The 13,724-nt window shown below is 39.9% G+C and overlaps 2 protein-coding genes across 2 annotated transcripts in view; both read right to left on the reverse strand.

Moving 5' to 3' along the window:
- Positions 1–1,468: 1,468 nt before the first annotated feature.
- zgc:66479 (uncharacterized protein LOC327541 homolog) lies at positions 1,469–7,037 on the reverse strand. Its single transcript, XM_046055514.1, has 7 exons — positions 6,903–7,037; positions 6,759–6,781; positions 6,486–6,600; positions 4,789–5,273; positions 4,214–4,280; positions 2,223–3,072; positions 1,469–2,080 (listed from the first exon to the last, which is right to left on the reverse strand). Coding segments are annotated over exons 1-7 (1,677 nt in total). The 3' UTR covers positions 1,469–2,078.
- Positions 7,038–9,246: 2,209 nt separating this feature from the next.
- The window catches only part of LOC123974676 (immunoglobulin-like and fibronectin type III domain-containing protein 1), a 63,058-nt gene continuing 58,580 nt past the window's right edge, over positions 9,247–13,724 (reverse strand). Inside the window, exons 18-25 of the mRNA XM_046055515.1 lie at positions 11,727–11,906; positions 11,503–11,631; positions 11,002–11,310; positions 10,625–10,710; positions 10,321–10,513; positions 9,946–10,242; positions 9,527–9,853; positions 9,247–9,428 (exon numbers count right to left, since the gene is read on the reverse strand). Of these exons, the coding sequence (XP_045911471.1) occupies positions 9,424–9,428; positions 9,527–9,853; positions 9,946–10,242; positions 10,321–10,513; positions 10,625–10,710; positions 11,002–11,310; positions 11,503–11,631; positions 11,727–11,906 (1,526 nt within the window). The 3' untranslated portion in view covers positions 9,247–9,423. The remainder of the gene's footprint in view (positions 9,429–9,526; positions 9,854–9,945; positions 10,243–10,320; positions 10,514–10,624; positions 10,711–11,001; positions 11,311–11,502; positions 11,632–11,726; positions 11,907–13,724) is intronic.

A 13,724-nucleotide genomic window follows, 5' to 3' on the forward strand; every position in this document is an offset into this window, starting at 1 on the left:
TGTTCATGGTAATCCTAATGCAATATCCAAGTAGGGAGGCAATGTGACAGCTACTTGCAGCAAGCACTGTTAAATTAATATAATCAATATGAATTGTGTATAATAGCACAAAATTGAGTATACAAAAGCTAAAGAACCAGGGTTTATTTTTAAAAACATGACAATATGAGAAGTGTCATACTGACAGTAATCAATGCCTTGGCAAAAACAGTGCATTTTGTAAACGTGAATTGCTTAGTAAAAATGTACAGTGATGTCCAAGTCTTACTTTGCAACCGAGAACTCCGTTCAATCACTTACCCAAAACATATTTCATATTTGTGAAGCATGACTACACAAACATTTGTCCCGTCTTCAGAGGTAATTTTATAACAATACATTTGATGTGTCTACTCTTTGCCCTAATCACAGTTTGCATTCTGTGGAGCACAGCATTATGAGAATTCACATCATTCCAGTTGTCTTTAGAGCACCTCAGAGAAACTTAACAATGGCATGGTATGCTTTGCCCTTTATTTGTTTTAATGTTCAGCAGGTGTTGAGTTCTGGTGACTGGAGATAAGAGCCATGAACAAAGGCAGTCCTTGCTCCTTTAGATTTCACAATCCTGGCATAGTTTAAATGAATGTTTGGGGTCAGTGTCCTGCTGGAAAAGTCCTCTTCAGTGCAACCTAAAACTAGTCTGACAAGACTTACTTAAGTAGTCTGTAAAGTTAAAACATTGATTTATCTGTAGTCAAGACAGTGAAAAGTTGATACTGTTTAGTCAAACGACTGGTTTTGTCAATGATGAGGTGTAGTAACTGCTACAAAACTAGCCGGTTTTCGGGTTTTTTTGTCAATACTTTGAACACGTTAGCTCGACGCAATATATTTATCTTTTAATTTGTGTGGTCAGCTTGAGTTTAATTGGTGTTTGGTGGAGAAAAATTAATTGGTTGTGAAATTTTACCTATGTGCATTTTATAATGACACGCTAAAAACACAATATTTAGCTGCAGTTCAACACTGCAATAGTTTTCCATCCATCTGGAGAACAATTAGTCCCTGAGGTGCTTCACTAAGCTATTCTGATAGTTAGAAGCAACTGCCCCACCCACCCACCCAGTCAAAATATAAGCAGTGACAATAATGCATAGATTATTTGTTAATTGTTAGAAGACCCACAGCAGCAACAAATAATGCAAAGTCTGATCTAACTAAACTAAAAAGGCATTTAAGCTGCAGAATGATGTTGATGAAACCAAACAGATCTTGGCAGAAGACTCAAGACTTTTAGGCCACGATCTTACAATACTGCAGGTGTCTGGAATTGTAATATGTTTAAAAAATAAAAATACAATTAGCCAAGCTAAATTCAGCAAACCTCCAGTTTAAGTACTGAACCACAGATATGCAACTTAAAAAGTAGAAAAACAATCAACTACAGTTTGTCCTATACTTTAAAAACATTCAGGAATTGTTTATCAAAAGATGCTCCCCCTCCCCCCCCCCCCCTCCTTCTTTTGCTTAGTTGGCCATTTTGCCTGTGTAAACAATAAGGATACATTAACTTACTGCAACAGTTCTTCCTTCCAAAATATATAATCTATATAATTCAGCCAGTGACAAAAAAACATTTCATGTCACCACGACAGGCATTACGTATGGCTTTAAGTGCACTGATAAACAGTGTATGCATTGGCTTCTTGTTACGTCATTGGCTTTTCGTTTTACAGTTTAGTACAGAGACTATCCTTGACAAAAAGAGTGGAAACTGCTCTGTAGAAAGACATTTGGACTTTTATGGATTAAGGCTTTTGAGGACGTTATTGGCAGGTAAAACCCTGAATCACTCATTTTCTAACTTAATAGCCATCGCTATAGAGGTACAAGTTTCAGCTCAGACTCCAGAGTAATGGCTGATTTCTTTAGACTAGGTCTGCCTTTGCAAGAGCAACCACATAATGAATACTGCATCTAAACGGCAGCAATCAATAGTTGCCTTCCTACAGTATCTGTCATGTTGTAGACTGTGACTTCAGTCTCAGAATTGGATGCGTCCGGTGTGGAATAATCTCTCTTTCTGGTGACGTGCACTCTGAAAAATATGACAACACAAACAACATTAGGAGGGATATGACAATATTTGATTTTTTTTTTTTTTTAAATCCACGTTATGTTAATAAATCCATTATTTTATGGAAAAACAGAAACCGTTTTCTTGTTATATTCATACTTACATTCATCCTCTGCATCATTTTCTAATGGCTCCTCTCCTTCCTCTTCAGCCGCTACATGCTGCTGTTCTTCCTCCTCGAGCAGTGACTCTTCCTGACCTATATCTTCTTCTGAGGCCTCCTCTTCAGCTGCTACATCCTGCTGTTCATCCTCCTCAACATCAAGTTTCTCCTCATCGAGCAGTGACTCTTCCTGACCTATATCTTCTTCAGAGGCCTCCTCTTCAGCTGCTACATCCTGCTCTTCCTCCTCTCCATCGAGCAGTGACTCTTCCTGACCTCTATCTTCTTCGGAGGCCTCCTCTTCAACTGCTACATCCTGCTGTTCTTCCTCCTCAACATCAGGTTTCTCCTCCTCGAGCAGTGACTCTTCCTGACCTCTCTCTTCTGAGGCCTCCTCTTCAGCTTCTAAATCCTGCTGTTCATCCTCCTCAACATCAAGTTTCTGCTCCTCGAGCACTGACTCTTCCTGAACACTCTCTTCGTCAGTTGCCTCCTTTTCAGGTAACTTCTCTTCTACACCTTCTCCTCCCTCTGCTGTCTCGGCTGGATCCACTTCCTCCTTTTCTGATAAGGCAACTGACTCATCTTCCTCTGTCTGATCTTCCTTTACTGCCTCAACCTCCTCTGCAGGAGCAGTTTTTTCTGTCACAGAGTACTCCTGCTCAACAGGAGCTTCATCCTGTGCAGCTGCCCGTCCTTCACTTGCCTCTTCTCCCTCATCTGCCAGGTTGGATGCCTCAACAGGAAGTGCTTCTTCAGTTGCTGCAGCTGCCTCTACATCAGCTGCAGAAGCCGTCTCTTCCCCTGTCTGTTCTACTGACTCAGCAGGAGGTTGAGTTTCTCCCACCAGCTAAGATGAGAAAAGTAATAAAATAATGTATATTAGTTCATCAGCAGACAGGAGTCTGGACAGCAAATCTTTTACAGGTCTGCCATCTGGATATAGGCCTCTCTGTAAATGGAATGAGAGACAAATGATAAAAAAAAACAAGGATCTATACTATGAATTTAAGTGTAGTGTGACTCCACTAGAGAATCCATGCCAGGCAATTAGCTCTGTTAAATTAACGAGATGAAAATTATGGTTCCCTACGGGCCCAGTGAACAGAAATAGTAAAGAAACCATGTGCGCTGACAGTATGTGTGTTAAAGTTTATTAGGCATGTCCTGTCATAGTTCAATCTATGGTCAATAATGTAATGATACACAACTCCTATGAAAACAGACAGATTGGTGGAATTTCATAATAAAAATGGAATCCACTATAAAAACAGAATATTGTGAAATCTGGATGCAATGTATAAAAATCTCTGTTTTCCTAGCATTGTAAGTGTTTTTGTCCCCTCCCACTTAATCCAAATGACCTGGGGAAAAAAAAAATATGTTGCTATGTTTTGATGTTTACGGGCACGCTGCTTCTGTCCTCTGCATTGTTTTTTTCCTCCACACACCCCTACACCCACCTCGAAGAGAGTCAGCGTGCTAGCAAGAGCTCATCACTTCAACAAACTATCAAAAGTGCATTTGTGAATTGCCCCCATAAATAATGGCACATACACTTGAATGTTTCTACATACATATTTGCATGATACATCAAATAAATTGATATTGACTACATTTAATATTTTCTTATTGATTCCATACTTTGACAAAACGTACTTAATTCATAAGCACAGACAAAATTTAAATTTTTTTTAATGATTTCATAATGCCCTAAACTTTTAAAATAGTCTGTTTTGACATCTGTGACCTATTTATTTATTTTAAATGAAGACAAATCTGATTTAGTCTGGTTACAGACCTCTGAATTGCTGTACGCATCTCTGATTGGATCAGCTACTGAAACAAAAAATGGCAATTCCAACTGATTGTCAAGCTGGCTGTCTGTTGGTTATCTGGCTAACCTGCCTCTGAATATTTTCCAGCTGAGCCCCAAGTCCAGACTGCAGACTATGGGCTGCTGAGTTCTGATACTGCAGACTTTGACGTACCGTGTTGAGGTGCTCCTCCACACTGGCCTGCTGGAGCCGCTGGGACAGTTCACTCTCAAGCAACTCTCTGAAAGACAGAAGACACACATAATGACCGTTTTTGAATGAAAATCTCTCTGTTTCACAATATGTTTTTTTGTATTTATTAATTGTCCGGTTAGATGTTGTCATATTATTAAAAAAAAATATATATAGTTTACATTGTCAAGCCCCATGAACCCTTATTGTTGAAATATCAGCAAAATGCACCCATGGCTTCATTACATTGCTTTCTTATACAGTCTGTAAGCCACATTTCCACAATGTGGACATTGGCTTCAAAGAGTGATTTTACATTCAAAGGAAACTTTATGCAAACCCTTCAGCTCCAAATATTGTCAGTACAATAGAAATGTTTATACAGATCAGGGCAATCTTGTGAATATGAGGCCTACAGACACTGGCCTAGACTAACACAGAGATGCAGACAGTGGCAGCCAACAGGGCTTTGACAGAGTCAACATATAGTTACGGGTCACAGGAGGAGAGCCATTTTCTCCACACCACTAAATGCGGCTGCTTTTTCCACAACCTACCTGACAGTAGCCATCTCCAGTGTGTGGGCCTCAAGCTGAGCCTGGTAGTTGTCCAGCTGCTCCTTCAGGCCGAGCACCTCTGCGGCCTGTCCGTCCAGAGTGGCACTCAGCGTTGCAACCTGTCCAACTCTCTCCTCAAGCTTTGACTCCACATCTCCCAAGCTCCCTGTCAAGTCCTCGACCTTCTGGGATAGGTCAGTGCTCAGTAAGGCAAGGCCCTCCACCTGAATCCTGACACCCTCAAACTCCTCACTCTTCCCCTTCAGCATAGTCTGCAGTTGGTTCAGTTGCTCCAGAGACACGGTGGCTTGCTGCATCTCAGCCAGGCGAGATTTCATCTCGGTGTGGAGCGACAGCACCTGAGCGGGGAGGTCAGATGTCCTGAGTTGTTCAGCTGTAGCCAAGGCCATGCCCACCTGTTTCTGGGCCAGTGCATACGATTCCTCCAGGGCATTCAGGCGAGTTTCCAGACTCTCTGAAATTTGCTGCAAAACAAACAAACAAACAAAAAAAAAAAACCACACACACACACACACACACACACACACACCATACAGGAGTGATGCTGAGTAAAGCCGTCAGCTCAGAGTGACCTTCAATTGTCTCTTCTACTGTATAAGTGTACTCAGAACTATGAAAATGTATAATGTATTATGTTACCTACCTTCTGAGAGGACACTTATATTCAAATGACATGGTCATCTATTAATTTATTTTGTTACAATCAAATTCTCATCAAATCACAATTCTTATCAGTCAATCAAATGACCTAAGACAGAAATTTTTTCACATTACTGTCCCAGATCTTCTAATTAGTCATACCAATATCAAAATCAACAACCAACCAAAACAGGTCTGATCATGCATGGGCAGCTGAGTAAGACCTAACTTCTTTGTAAGATGTTACATGACTCAAACCAAACAAAGAATTGGCATAAAGAAGCAAGTCTTTTCATCAAAGGTAAGTATGTTCACCAGGAGTCAAATTCACGACAGTATGCCAACCAGTATTAACTTGGTAAAACTTTGCAACTCCAGGGCACCAAAAAAAAAAAAACCAGGAAATATTTCTGTAACAAGACTGAGCTAGCAGAGCTGTTCTTGTGCGAAGTGTGCTCCACATTTGCTCACCTGAGCCAAAAGGTGAGGTTGCATGAGACAGAAACAATGAGGACTGGATTTGTTGCGTTTAAGTAAGAAATCTTGCTCATCTCCCTTGCCTGCAGCAAGTTAGAAATAGCTGAAATTCTAAAAACTTCCCAGGTAGAGTTACATGTAGCTTAAGGCAGCAATGAACCTTTCATCTTAAAGTAGTTGTACTAATATTATAGATTCCTACAATAAAACAGTATTTTTGACATCAGAAACGGAGTGAACAATCATTGCTTTTTGTTCTCCTATAATCTTTCAGATGGCCTGTAAACAGCCTCTGAACTGGTGTTCAATATCAAAATCACAGACTAAATTTAGCCCTGGCACACAAATGTCTTATTTTGGCAGCATCCTCTGCAGCTCTGGAAGTATGTTCTTGACTGGTATTATAATACAGACATTTTCCACAGAGAACGTTGAACGTTGCTGTAGCTATTTGAGTGTGCGATAAAGTCTGCTTTCCTGCAGTAGTAGGTCAAGAATAATCCTCATTACAAACGTCAGCAGCTGTGTGGATGTTGGAAATAGCAGCGTTTTGTACTCACTCCAGTGAGGCTCTTGGCATTTTGAAATCTGATATTGGCCTGCAGGTCTTCACTTTCCTTACTTGTAAGTGGTAACGCGCACTGTTGGTAAGGCCTTTTCTTGCAAGTGGTGAGCCTGTTTGTGTAAATTATAAAATCGTGAAAAAGATTTATACCGTATTCAGAATAATATATATAGGACATCACCGGAGGCGACTTGTGCCGAGGATGGCTGCAAACCCAGGTGGCTAATTATTCTCACAGGGAAAGGCCTATTTATTTTTAATTCCTTACCTTACTACTTGACTGTCGCATTTCTTCGTGGGAGGACTGTAGTCTCACTATTTTCATCTGCATGCCCATGAGATTGTCTGTTAGATCAGTTAAAGATTGGTGCTGCTGGAAACAAAACCATGCGCCAGTGGCACCGCCAATTACAATCATGAGAAATAAAACCAACAGAAGAGTGTAATTATTCGCTCCGCCGCGACCTTCTGACTCCATAACTTCGTTTTTGAAAAAGTTGTCTTCATGTTTCTGGTTGCTTTTCCCTTTCCGATGCTTGGCAGTCATTTTCCCCACAAAGGACACAATGTTCTGGCCGGGGGCAGAGAGGTAATATTCAAGGAGCCCGGTGGTTCAAAAAGCCTGGACGCGGTAATTCACTTCAGATGGCTCCTTAAAGTGGAGCTGCGCGAATCGGAGTGGTTTCAATCACCGCACAATAAAGTAACGAGAAACTGTAGCGAGTTCTTGATGAAGAGGTAGCACTCGAGATGAGACAGGGAGGCGTGGACCTGATAGGTAGCTTGTTCGTCCATTCAGAAAGGGGAAGGAGAAGTGGTGGGCTGGGCCGCCGCCGGGAGTGGCTGAGTCTTTGCCACCATGTGCGCTGCTGTCATCTAATGGAATAACTACACGTCTGGTGGTGGGCTACTGAGAGCTATTTTTTACTGCAGCTGAGGGCCAGAGCTGCATGTGGCCTACAGCAGTCACACATTTCTGTCGCAGGCCATTATGAGTTATAATGATGTGGAATAACAGAAAACCCTATAGGCTGATAAAGATTAATAGTGACCTTATGAATCAATTAACCTAATAGTTCTTTCCTTTGTATAGTACAGTCTCATTTTAAAAGACTGTCATATTCAGTGGCAAGCACAGACTGTGAAAAGGGCACATTTCTGATAAAGGTCACCTTCAGCGTTTAAGATGTTAACATAGGTGTTTGCTGCTTACTTACTTTCCATCTCAGTTTAGGTTGAATGTTCAGTTTAATCTGCACTCTGGTTAAATCCCCAGTTAACCCTTAAATGGCCTAATTCATTGTTTTGTTATTCGCTGGCTTCTTGTTTTTCCATGTCATATCGGTTCCACTTGTGTCATCTGTTTCTATGATGTTTGTATCAGTGCAAATAAACCATTCATGCATCCATTATGCTTTGCAGAGTTGGGGGGAGGGATACTGGAGGTTATCCCAGCTCTCATAGGGCAAAAGTCAGGTACAATCTGGGTAGGTTGCCAGTCCTTCAGTGGGCTGACACATATAGAGAGACAACCACTCACAGCCACATATACAGGCAATTTAGACCCAAAGCGGCACAAGGAGAACCCAGAACCTGTGAGATGACCGTGTATAAATCGAGCTTTAACCACTGCACCACCATGCGGCCCTAAAAGCGACACTAATCTGCTGGAAGTTATATTGAGATAATTTCTAGTAAGGTATTTTAAAGCCCCTACACATCAGATGTCCACCCACACTGTCTAGCGGTGGAATATTGTACTAAACACGGTGATAAAAGATGCTACAATAATTAACTTCACCATTTTCAAATGTAGTACATCAGTTTTCTTTTGGCTGATCATACACATTTCACAAGTTGAACAAACTTAAACTCTTAACTGTGGGTCTGCTAGAGCTGTCTGTAGAAACACAGAAACAGAAAATGTATGTTTAAATTTGTCTGTCTCGTGCGCTTCAATTGAAGTAAACAAGAGATAGAGCAATACAATTCTCAGCTTTACTCCACCCAACTACCGACTGGATGTCTAATCAGCGAGGGTAATTGGAAACACCTGTGGGTGTGCAGGGCCTTTAAAAAAAACACCTCTTCAAAATCAAACCAATTTATGGCACCTGAGATGGTGTTGGTAATGTAACAGTCAAGGCTAACGGCTGGGGTTAGGTTAGTTCATTACCTTTTAACAATACCAACTATTTATGGCATCAGAAATCAACTTTTGTTGCATATTTCTTCTTTGTTACATTTTTGTCAAAAGGTTTGCTAATACTATTAATGATGGCTGAATTCAATTTAGCTGCTTCGGTTTCAGGGTCTTGGTATTGTCCCCACTGACACTGGTTCCCGGGACAATAGAACAGATTCATCATCAATGTTATTAGTAACACCTGTGCCTTTCCTACAACGACAAGTCCAAATAATAATAAATATAGTATACTAATTATTCTCAGTTATTTTTAAAAAAGGTTCACCAGTTCAGTTGGTGTTAAAAAATATATATTTGGTAGATATTAATCAGCTGTATGAGAGATTTACTCAAGACTCAGGAAGTGCATGAGCAAAAAGAAAAAAGAAAACCAAACTGCCACAGCATCAGTGTTATGTATCTCCTGTGAGATAAATATATTTTCTCAAGCTGTTTTGCCACTGTATCAACAATCAGTGGGAAATATCTGACGTCAAATCACAACCATCTCCATTTGAATTACTAGATGGAAAATCAATGCTAAAATAATTTTCAAATCAGGAATACAATGTTTGAATTGAGAAATTTTATTTTTAAGTAGCAGTCCAATAAATACAATATTCCATTTTTTATTGCAGCTGGTGTGTTACATCCAAGCAGCACAACCACTTCAATTCAAACATCATGTGATAAGCATTGTCTCTAAACTTAAATAAATACTGCACAAATTGTGGTGCCTTTAGTTTCTTCACTCTGTATGGAAGAGAGATGAAACAAATTATTTTTTTGAAACAAAATAGTTTTTTTATTATTCCACCTATCCTTTGATTTAAAGTATGTTTCTCTCTCACCTCTGACACTGAGGACGGTGGAGCATTCAGCCCGTCCGAGTGCGTTCTCTGCAATGATGGTATACTCTCCCATGTCTCTGGGGCCCACGTGGAGAATTAACATGGAACAAACTCCACAGGTGTCAGAGATATAATAGTTGGTATTAGTGTTTAAGCTGATGTGATTTTGATACCAAGTGACACGAGGTTTGGGATTTCCCTTCACGGCACAGCTCATATAGCATTCATAGCCTTTGGGTGCAGTGTGAAGCTTCAAAGGTACAATGAAGGTTGGAGCACATCGCAAATCGCAGTCCTTTCTGTTCGGTATGCTCACCACAAACTTTTCTAGAAGAAGAGAGATCAAGTACGATTATATTTTTCCTTAAGAAGTGACTATTTGGCCTTTGAGGTTGTTTGAGATGAACACACACTCATACCTTTCTTCTTCTCCATTCCCCAGGTTGGTGACTCAGAGGGTGCAGATATGCCCATGTCATTTTTGGCATAGACCCGGAAATTATATTCCCTCCCGTGCATGATATTGCAGACTGTGAACTTGTTATTGAAGAGTCTGTCAGCCACTGTGCTCCATGTGTGTTTAGTCGAGTCCAGTTTTGACACTGTGTAGTGGAGGCGGTCATCACGCTTCTCATCAGGAGAAGGCTCCCAGATCACTGTCACTGTGCCGGGCACGTTTTCCTCCAGATCTACCGGTCCGGGAGGCTTTGGATCATCTGTAACCACAACCACATCATGCATTAACACGTCTTTGACATTGATGTAGCAAACAAAAATATACATCTCAGTTTTACCTGTGACCCGGACCTCTGTACTGAATGTCTCCTGTCCTGCAAGATTTTTCACCAAAATGGAGTAGATGCCAGAATCAGAGCGCTCAGAGGAGGGGATCAGCAGCTGGGATGAGCCATCAGAGTTACTGATTGTAACTCGCTTTGTAACTGGCACATTGTCCTTTACCCACATAATATCTGGTTGTGGGGAGGCCTGTAAAAAGAACATAAGTTATATCCCGAGTCTTTCCCTCATTTTTACTTTAGCAAAACCATGGTTTGCCTCAGTATGTTACCAGTAATAAAGCTAAAGTATAAATCTCACCTCAAAGTTCACTGTGATCCTAACAGAGTTTCCTGCCCTCACCACCATGAAACTCTTCATCTTGTGGTTTGTGAACTTTGGCCTCACTAGAATAATGAACAAAAACAACATAAAGTGGACAATATCTAACTTTAGGAGTTATGCATTCTATGTAATTCTATACCAAGGTTTTAAATAGTAAAAAATGAATGGTCAGTGATTCAGGTCCTTAAAATATATATAACAGCATACTGATCATGTACAGAAACATTAAGAAAACATATATAAAAAAAAAAAATAGAGCTACATGGGATTGTAAACAAACAAAAGATTTTGTAAAGATTAATTATTGCATAGCTGCATATTGTTTCATACATTTCGAACAAGAGTTGACATACCAGGTGAGGGCATTGCAAGGACATAGTTGGGCAGCTCCTCTGGAGCACCCTCTCCTCCATCATTAGTTGCAATCACTCTCACCCAGTACATGTCCATGGACTTAAGGCCTTTCACAGCGAAGGAAGTCGTGATGATAGGGATGGGATTACAGCGGGACCATTCGAGGCACTCTGCCTGACGGATCTCAACAAAATATCCTTTTGCTTCATCCTGTATCTCTGGTTTCTCCTCAGGTTTTGTCCAAGTCAGGACCAAGTGGTTATAAGAAGTTTCTGTCACCTTCAGGCTTGTAACTTTACCAGGAGGCTCTGGGGTACACAAAATTAAAAGTCATGCAATACTAAATGTCAAATATTTAGATTTAAACAGTGTATATACAAATATATAGCTACATTGTAACATTTCATTAATAATAATCTAATATTTCTATACATGAATATATTTTCTGCAATCTATTGTTTATTGTTGAGTGTAGCATAGAAATCAATTGCAACCCTTACTTTTGGGATCCCGTGCAAAAACAAACTCTGATGGGTTACTGTATTCACCAGCTCCTGAAAGGTTTATGGCAGTAACTCTGAATTCATACTCCAAACCTGCCACAACATCTTTCACTGCGTATTTTTTCTCTGGAAGTAATGTCAAAGAAACAACATCAACAAAACATCAATGTTATAATCTTCATTGCCATCAGATTGAACTAGAGTCAAATTAAAATGAAGACCTTTTATTAGTTCATCTAAGGCATTGACAACGGTCCAGAGATTACTCCCTTTCTTGCGTTTCTCCAAAATATAACCCAGGATGCGCGAACCTCCACTGTTACTTGGTGAAGTCCAGGAAATATTGATGCAATCGTCATAGGCACTGACCACCTTTGGAGTGGCTGGAGGCCCAGGAAAAGCTGGAAACATGTAGAAACAAAATAGACTGTACTGGTTAAGGTTGTGGTCAGAGAGACTAGTATTGATGAATAAGATTCTACAGTTTATGTGAGGATTTACACTCAAAAGGTAGTCTAATGGATCATAGAGCACAGCAGGGGGCAGTATGGCACTGAGTCAGCTGTCTGTCAAATCTTCTTCACAGAACACATTTTGACATGTCACAGTATGAAAATCACATGCGTAAATAACAATTGCTTAATGATTGCTGAACTCCATTTAGGGTCCTGGTGACTCACTGACATGGCTTATTATTGTGACAGTTGAATAGAATAAAGCCATTGTCATTAGTAACACCATGTTCTTTTCAATGAGAAGGCAAGTGTCTGCTATGAAAAAGGCTTATAATGGGATAAAATGTCTTGTGCCGATTATGATTATACAACCTATGTGACTCTTGAGGCCAAACTTCCACAGCTTCAGCGAATGAATCTATCTTTTACATTCAGATATATACTCACCAGTTTATTGGCAAAAGCCACAAATGCATTTTGTGCTCCAAAGTGGAAGCACAACCATCTAACCAAAGCCGCTCTGTGCTGGTCGGGTTTTGGAGCCACCGATAATCACAACTTCGAAATGAGTTAAAAAAAAGTTTTTTTCTTATTAATTTTCGTTACAGGTCGACATAATGGTGGGAATTTTTGGGTTTCTTTTATACGGTCCACACTTGCTCTGTATGACAAGTGCAATGAGATAACTTATTAGCACTAAATAAATAACTAATGAAGTGAAAATAACCCGAGGTATCTGGAAAATGCCTTGAAAACAGTGGTGAGTGTTGTTATGCGGTCTGTGGGGTTTTGGTGCAACAAAAGTGGATGCTTAGCAAGCTAACGTTATGTGGTTAGCATAAATAATTCACTGCTTATGCTAAAGTCTCTGATATATAAAGTCACAAACTGGTTAGTTTCCAGTTCTCTCTTTGTTTATCTCTAGTTTGTTAGCATGGTTTTATGTTGTGGTAACTTAAAATCTACAAAAACAAAGAACTTATGTAACCGCTATTTAAGCTAACCATTTTTTTGATATTAGCCTGTTGATATTTGGTTAACGGAACATGTAATTTAACTTATGCGTCTAAGGATAACGTTAACTATGAATCTATGATGCTGTACAGATTGTAATGCCTCTTCAAGCAAATTTTTGATTTGTGAAATTGGGCAAAATAACTAAAATTAACTTGACTATGCTAGAATATTAGTCCATATATATACACACACACACTAACATTAATACACTTGCTAAGAAATTAAGGACATTGGGTTGAGAAGGGCAGTTTAGGAAACTTTGATAACTTGCTATCATTTGCAGTTATGCTAGCCACATAATTACATTGCTTACCACATACAGTAAGTGACTCTGCAAAAACATGTATTAAGTTAACATAAATTCCACAGACTTCATCAATTGGTGTGAATCCTTTGCAGTGTTCATAATTGATGCCTTTGGTTCTCTTGTAGTTAGCTACCTAATCCAATAGTTGGATAAACTTAATGTTACTGTTTTCCAACAACAGCAGCTTGTGGAGAATAACTGGATTGTGACATTGGAGAGGACCTTTCTGCTGAGTTTTATAGGCTGGGAGATTGATGTCCTAATTGGAGAACTTACACTACACACTGACTCCATGAAAGAAGACTGGCAGATGGAGTTTTTTTTCAAGCAGACATCAATCAGTAAGTGCAAGTAATTATTTTTTCGCATTATGCTTGTATTATGTTGTTTTGTTTGTGCTGTGTGGGCCACTGTACAGGGCCTGTGCTTATGACCTTGTA

Source organism: Micropterus dolomieu, linkage group LG08, assembly GCF_021292245.1.
Source record: "Micropterus dolomieu isolate WLL.071019.BEF.003 ecotype Adirondacks linkage group LG08, ASM2129224v1, whole genome shotgun sequence".
Classification (NCBI taxonomy): domain Eukaryota; kingdom Metazoa; phylum Chordata; class Actinopteri; order Centrarchiformes; family Centrarchidae; genus Micropterus; species Micropterus dolomieu.

Bases quoted from the DNA above. Each gene is read 5' to 3' on its own strand.
- zgc:66479 (XM_046055514.1), bottom strand. From the start codon at position 7,037: ATGACTGCCAAGCATCGGAAAGGGAAAAGCAACCAGAAACATGAAGAC. The intron at 6,782-6,902 runs GTAATTGGCGGT...CCTCCCACGAAG, and splicing joins TGGTTTTATTTCTCATGATT to AAATGCGACAGTCAAGTAGT. The intron at 5,274-6,485 runs GTGAGTACAAAA...TTTGTTTTGCAG, and splicing joins ATGCCAAGAGCCTCACTGGA to CAAATTTCAGAGAGTCTGGA.